The sequence below is a fragment of the Pyxicephalus adspersus genome, chromosome 10, assembly GCF_032062135.1.
Source record: "Pyxicephalus adspersus chromosome 10, UCB_Pads_2.0, whole genome shotgun sequence".
NCBI classification, from domain to species: domain Eukaryota; kingdom Metazoa; phylum Chordata; class Amphibia; order Anura; family Pyxicephalidae; genus Pyxicephalus; species Pyxicephalus adspersus.
Genome location: NC_092867.1, coordinates 7,834,832 through 7,842,732, shown reverse-complemented (window position 1 = coordinate 7,842,732; position 7,901 = coordinate 7,834,832). Strand labels below are relative to the sequence as shown.

The following is a 7,901-nucleotide window of genomic DNA, read 5'->3' as shown; positions in this document are numbered from 1 at the left end:
TAAAACCTTTATTTTCTCACTTTGGATAATATAGGTATGGTTTAATGACTTTATGGATTTACTGGATTTACGTCCCTGCCTCAGTTTTTTTCTCCACTTTCTGGTTCTGTGACATCTTTTATATGAAAGAGTGACAAGGTGTCACAAGGGCAGAAATTAAAAATGAATTTCCCCATTGGAGGAATACACAGCAAACCTGGCAGGGAATTTCATTTCAGCTTTCATCTTAGGGAAACTTTGAAAGCTGCAAAATGTGTTAAAGAATCAATTGATGATGAACTAAATATTGTAGCAATATGCTTGGATAAAATCACACAAGAAAGGATTTCATTCTATGTAAGGTTTTCCCTGTTTCTGGGTTTTTTAATATTGTATGTTCTCCAGGACAGGAAGAAAGCAGACATTCTTAAAATATAACAAACTAATAAAATTGCATTTTTAGTAGGGTAAGGATAGGTAAGAACCTCTGTCCTATCAGATGCTGTCTGGGTCTTTCCATCCTTTTTATCCAATGTGGTCACTACTGGTTGACCTGTTCCAAACCACCTCCACTCCATCTAAAGCCTTAAGGAAACGTGGCTGACTTTCAACTTTCTAGACATTTGATTGCAATGCAAAAAATAAACAAACATGCTTGTACAAAATAAATAATTAGGATTACCTAAACATAGGAATCGAATTAAGAAGACTAGAGAAGTTTTTAAGCATTAGGTATAGTGACAACGAGTATTTTTACTCTGTATTATTAGCATACATATTGTACAACAGTGAGGAGATACAATAATACAATAACTCAATAGCACATTGACCAATAAGTGGCACTAGACAGAGTTTATCCTATTACAGTAGAACCTCAGTTATCCGGCACCTACGGGGAATGGCCGATTCGGGATAAGTATAGTTTCCCGGTTAAATGAGGTTTTTTTAGCCATTTAGCACTAGACTTGAATGGGAAGGCTTGTTCCCATTGACCTCTAGTGCGGCATGGCTGAGAAAAGGAAAACCCTGATGACCCCTGAGCCAATATCAGGGTTTCCCTTTTCTCAGCCAATCACGAAGCGGAGCAATCAGAGGAGCTCTGCTCTGCCCTCCTGACAGCTCCGCTCTCATTATTGCTCCTGGAGCCCTTGCAAAGCTGTGGTATATGTTTTTGGTTATCTGAGTTTGGAATAACCAGGGTTTTACTGTCACATGGTATTCGGGACTTATTGCTATGTCCAAATTGACATGAAAAAGTCCATATGTAAACATCCAGATATAGGGATTGCGGCCTTTTATATAAAGATTTAACCCAACGTGTTTCGCCAGAGAGCTAAACTCTTGTTTGTTCTCTGGGGTAGGCAAAACTATATAAAGTCTCCATTTACTCCTTGAACCTAAGTAAAGAACCTTTCTGCCCAAAAAACTTTTAGAATTATTTAAATCTATTAAAATGTTGGTTAGGAAACAAAAAGATACTAATATGGTAAAGGAAAGATAGTAAAGAAGAAAGCGTAATAATAAGCATTTTCAAAGCAAATCCTAAATGTATGCAAATAAAGGATATATATCCTATAGACGAAAGCAGGTATTTGGACACACCCTTCAAATGATTGTGTTGCGGTGTTTCCAGTGAAGGGTTCTGTTAACATTTTTTAGACAGATGTGCACTTCCAATCTTGTAAAAACAGCTTGTAGAAGGTCCTTTTCTGTTCCGACAGGATTGTGTTTCTTAGTACAAAGCCAGCTTACTTGGTCCAATGAATCTCATGTGGAATTTGAGTGGCCTGCAGAGAGCCTTGAGTTTATTTCTACTGAACCTTTGGGATCAATCAGAACTTTTATTGTAAGCCAGGTCTTCTCATCCTCTATATGTGACCTCATAAATGTTCTTTGGATGGCTGCGCTCAAATTCCTATAGACACACCCACAAAATGTTGTGTATAGCCTTCTTAGAGTTGGGGTGATGATAGAAAAGTTTAGAGACAACTGCATATTTGTTAGGATACGGGTCTGAACCCAGGGCTGTGTCTGGGTCTAGCGGTGGATTTCCCACTAAGCTACCTTAAAGCGTACCTAAAATCCAAATTTTTACTTTACATGAAAGGGTAGACAATCCTTTTATTTAAATTAAAAAAAAAAAAGAGTGCAGCACCTCTCCTTTCTGTCTTGATAGCTGCAGTGATCAATCAGGATACCTGCATCACGCATCACAGGAAACTCTTGGCTGCTCATTTTCTCGGGCAGCAGGAGCCCTTTCTTTAATGGAAGAAAAAAATTGCCGTGCAATCTTTTTCCCTATCTATGTCACCCGAACTCACGCCTGCGAGATCAGGTGACGTAGAAAGAAGAACCCGGAAGACAACGCAGGACCCAAAGAAAAAAACCTCCCAACGGATCAACAGATCTGCGGCATTAAAGGCAAGTGTGTTTTGTTTTATTTTGGGTTTAGTTCTGCTGGCATTGGGTTCAGATCCAGATCTTGGTTTCGGAGAAGTCCGACTAGCTCATACAGGTGTTATATAGAGGAAGTCACACATTTTTGCTCATGTGCTGTAGATGTTATGGTCAGGTGTTCACAAATTTTTCCTTCACCAATCTGTTTTCTTGTCTCTTGCAGTCCTTGCAGTCTCGTGGTTTGGTCCCCAAACAGAAGGCAGCCGTCCCTGAGAAGCGGGACCTAGAAGACGAGTCACGTTGACAGTCGACTCTTTCAGCTGTGCATATGTGTGCTTCTCGCTTATGTGTCATTCCCACCATCACGTGGTGTGTCTGCCACATCCTGACACAACTTTGCGGTGTGCGCCACTTAACCCACGCACTCTTCTAGGGGCGTGTACGACGTTTTGACACTCTAAGCGAAGAGTGCCACGTATAGACACTCAGACTGGGGCGTATCCTGTTTTATTCCTTGATTTGGAGCTCGTGCTTACTTCAGAGTGTCTCCACCTTGGATTCACTCATTGGATTGTGCGTCACGCGCTCATCATCTCTCTGGACGCCCCTTCCCTCTCCCTCACACTCACGTCATCATTTCTCAGGGGAAAATTTGCTGCCTCCTCTCTTTCATGCTGTGTTTGTAACGGTCTCATGTGATGTTTCGACATTAGGTTCTTGAGGGGCTGCGGATTCACTCCCTACTTAGATTATTAATCAAATATTGACGCCAAAGGGGGGTCAGCTTCACACCAACAAATGGGACTAGTGCCTTATTTATCAATGCCTAAATTAGGAACTGTCTGCATTGCTTAAAGCAACCAGACTCTCCCTTTTATTCTCCTGGGGGAGCTCAAGAGAATCAGATTGTTATGGGCAACAAACAGTTCTTTGAGAACAAGCTGTATGGGACATTGTTTATCAATCTATCAGTTTAGTGACACCAATGTTGGGTCATTCCCTTACAAAGGATTCCTTACCTTAACCTCAAAGGCGAAAGGGACACCAATGGACTCACTGGTGCCTACCCAAAAGAGATGCAGAGCTCATTAGTGCCTAGCCAAATGAGAAGCAGACCTGTATATTGGAGAACTTGGCCTCTATTGGAAAAGCAGACAGTCCTACTTTAAACATGATAAATAAGACCATAAGTCCTCCTTGTGAGCTAGAAGAAACTTCCCAACTCCAGGAAGTCTTTGTTTATAGAGAGGCTGATGACCCCTAGACACCATGGCCTGAAATCAGCCATCTTACCTCCTTACCATCCATTCTACCACCCTTTCCTCCCTATGACGGGACTTTGTTTGTAAAATGCTAGCGTGCAGGAAAGTGTCCGAGGACTCACAGCGACCAATCATATTCCAGCACAGCTTCAACAATGGCATGTGACTGGTTCTTGTGAGCAGCGACCCTAATTCCTTAGCTCCAGCATATTAGCCCTGGTCATTTTCTTCCACCCCCCTCACCGTGATTCATCTATCAGTCCTTGTGAAGGGAGTTTTCAGAAAAGAGGGGGGACACGACGATGAATGAAATAACACTGATTTCTGGTATAAATATATATAAAACTATATATAAAAAATATATATAGAGAATATGCTGGCTCTTTGTGTTTTGTTGTGGGTATGAGTTAAAGCAAATGTGAACTCTAACAATGAACTTCTCTTACAGCAAGTGAAAGGAGAAAAGGGAAAATCACAGGTTTGCTTTAATAAAAATCCATATGCTTTGCATTTTTTAGTCAAACAGTCTTGTAAAAAAGTATGTATGCCCCATGGAAATTGTTAACTCTTTCTACATATTTGAACAGGAAAGCATTAATTTTTCATTGGACCAATGCCTACAGATAAAAGTGATATACTTGAATATAAACATAAGGAAATTTTGCTTTTTTAAATTATTTACTCTACCAAAATACCAATAGTCCTGAAGAAAAGTAAGTACATCCTTGGCCTTGGGTAGCAAAGCGTGTATTGTCCCAATAGCAAAAATTATTTATTTAATGCATATGTATTCCCAGTTTATGACAGACTTGGTGAAATGTTTGACCCCCACCTCCGGGCAAAATTATTTTACCAGCAACTAGTTTGTGGATTTTCCTGCATGAATTTCTTATTTCAAATCCCCAAACATTTCAATGGGATTCAAATCAGACCTTTGACAGTCCATAACCCTCAGTTTCTTTGTTTTTACCCAATCTTTAGTAGATGTGTTAGCATGCTTTAAATCATAAGGTTGTCTGCTTTAAATCCATAAGCAGTTCAACTTCTGAACAGATGCTTACATTCTTATCAAATGCACTGGGATGCAGAATTCATAGCTGACTTTAAAACTGCAAGTTATATAGGCCTTTAGGTAACAAATTAAAACAGGAGAACAAAAACAAGAGAGTTCAGAAAGTAGGACTTTCAAGGGCTATATAATTAAAACTAACACATTTTTATTAATGTATTAAAAATAACTATGTGTAACAAATAATTCCATAAAAACAAATAAAAGCATATTGTTTTTTTTACAAACTGTCAAAAGACAACAGAATGTCAATAATACAAAACATTTCCCTCCTACAACAAATCCCTTCTGAATATTGGTTTTGTAAATGGGGGAGAAATGTATTTTTCTCTCATTTGACACGTTTCACAGCATTTAGTCTGCTTCTTCAGGAATGAGTATTATTGAACAAATAATCATCTCCTGACAGTGCTATTTGTAAACACTGCATGCAATACCAACAAGGGAGCAAATGCCAGCAACCCAATTAAGCCAAAGGACCATATAGCTGAAGAATGATTAATGCCCATACAGGGATGGAAAACGTCAAAAAAAGGGTCTTTATTCACAATTCAAGTATCCAAGTTGGTTACACAAATGTATCCTTACAAATGTAGCTTTTATACTCCTTTTAGGCAGCAAAATCTTTTCCTGGCCCACTTCCCATACATGTTTATTTGGTGCAATCTCTTTCTAATTGTACATACGTGCACTTTGACAACAAGTATTCAAGGAGTTACCTGCATATCCCACAATGACATTTGGGGGTTTCTTGGGTTTCAGTTAAAATCGCAGGTCCACACAGCTGAAGATTCTTTTCTTTACAGTGGAATGTATTGGTAAAATATATAAACCAAAGATGAAACAAACATGCTCACAACTGTATACTGGGGCATAAACAATAAACGTAAAGCATCATCATGAGCTGTGGTAGTACATACATGTGTTTTGTATTCATTAATATATAATACTTATATTTGTGGGGTTTTAATAATTTTTAAAGGATAAGTTAGCTTTTAATTCCATGATGATTTAAGAGTTTATTTTTTACGGCACCACAAAACGTCCTGCATGTATGCTCTCATCTTTGGTTTATATATTTGAATATTTATAGTGCTTATTTACATTTGGTGCATTAATCAGAATTTTTAATATTAATTGGTTAAAATAATTTTTCCTTTTTTTTAAAGCCTTTGCCAGACTTAAAGGCATCCACAACCCTCAAGAGTGTTACAGTTCTGTTTGTGCATTCACCTCCTTGCTTGCTACGCACCCATAAACTGCTGTTCATAAGGATTTGAAAAAAAATGCACATGTGTATGAATATGCACAAGACTTTATGCATTCAGGTTGCCTTATGTGTATGGGTACTTGTGATTATTGGCACAGCAGGGCAGGATTAGGAGGGATATTTAAGTTTCCCCAGTTCTGACAGATATTGCTGGATCCTTAGCCCGTTTACTGGCCATTCTGCCCTGTGTCCATCCTTCCTGACTTTCTGGATTTTGACTCTAGCCTGTCCACAACTCCGCATCTTGTCTGCTACCTGCCCTGACCTTGGCCTAGTTAGGACTACAACTCCTGCTTGCCACAATCTCAGTTTGTAGTGTATTTGCCCAGTCAGCTCTTCCTACACCAAAGCCATCTGATCCTGCTTGGTCGGAAGAGCAAACCAAGTGATCTGGTGACATGTTGCAGCAAAGTAGTCTGGTGGCCACAATGGTTGCCAGCCCGTCATCCCTGGGAAGCTCTGGTGAAGATTAGGTGTCACTAAGGCTGGGTACATACATGCAATAGTTGACGTTGAAAAGGATCTTTCACAATCCTTTCTAACGACAAAAGACTGCAAGATGCATAAACGAGCTCTGTACATACAGCGCCGTTCTACTCTATGAAGAGGGGAGGGGGGAGAACGACGGAGCGACGCCGCTCTCTCCCCTTCACTTTCATTACAATCGTTTGTGGATCCACTAGGACGGTCGTTGGAATGACGGATGACACACGGCAGATTCTCGTCCAATATCAGCCCTGAGACAATTATCGGACAAGAATCATCTGACGTACATAGCCTTAGACTCCGCTCCTCATGTAATCCCGCATCACCTACCAGGATGGGAACCCCTAACAGAGTTTGTTATAGTTCTCTGTATATGAGAACTATGACAACTTACACTAGGCAGGCTCTGGCAATTGAGGCTAAATTTAGATTCTAATGTCATACTTTTTCCATGTGATAAACCTGCATTTTTGGCAATTCAAAATATATGTATTTTATTTATATATATCTTTTTCTCAGGTATGTCAACTATAGGCATTGTTAAAATACAGATCTGACGTTCAGCTATTTAAATAAGTCACCAAATTCCATTGGGTGTACTTACTTTTTCACATGATTGTACATGTAGAGGCATGTTATCATTTTACCTGCAATAAAAAAATAGGGCTTGCCGTATGTAGCTTAGTGTGGCTTGTTTGCATATTCTAACAGTTTTTAAATGCAAAAAGCACTTAGCACCTTCAACATGGCGTCAGCTCACTAAATCATACGTGCTATTTTAGGTCATGCCCTCAATATACCAAACAGTATTTTTGTCCTATATAACACAGCTGATATATTTTTTTTTTTTTTTTGAAGTGTTAAGAGTCGACTAAAGCCGAACCCGAACAAGGCAACTTTACAAAGCAGTCAGGGCGATTAGTATTAAAATAATAAATTATATGCATTATCTTTGGAATTGAACATTTCAAGTTCAAAAACCCCATTGTGTAGCTGTGCACCTTTTCACACAGCTTGGACCTCTCCTGCCTTTTAGTTTCCTGGTAGCCAAATCCATTTTAGTCAAGTATTGAAATATTTATTTTGTTTTTGAATAACTTTATTGCTTTCACCCCGGATAAGAGGGGTGACATACAAGGGGTATGTCACTACCATCCTGGATGAAAGCAGCCATTATGTGAGGTTCTCTTTAATGAGATATCCAGGGTCTTCCTTGATGACATTCTAGCAGATCAAGCAAAAAACGTTGCTTAGTCCTCCTTTTTTGGAATAATTCCTGCTGATCCTCAGCTCCCAGAACCTCCAAGTGAGTCCCAATGCTGCATGTGTTTTGGAGGAGGGTATTCATTACCACTCTATAGAAATGATCATCTGCCCAGATCATTTTTATCTTACAGCCAAGAAGATGCCAGGACAATCTGTGACCAGGTGGCACCTA

At 39.4% G+C, this 7,901-nt stretch overlaps 1 protein-coding gene across 2 annotated transcripts in view; it reads left to right on the top strand.

Annotated features, from left to right (window-relative positions):
• Positions 1-4,010, top strand: part of CLSTN3 (calsyntenin 3) — a 40,612-nt gene extending 36,602 nt beyond the window's left edge. For both annotated transcript variants that reach the window (XM_072423792.1, XM_072423793.1), the window contains exon 19: positions 2,600-4,010. In XM_072423792.1, coding sequence (XP_072279893.1) covers positions 2,600-2,680 — 81 coding nt within the window. In that variant the 3' untranslated portion in view covers positions 2,681-4,010. The remainder of the gene's footprint in view (positions 1-2,599) is intronic.
• Positions 4,011-7,901: the final 3,891 nt, after the last annotated feature.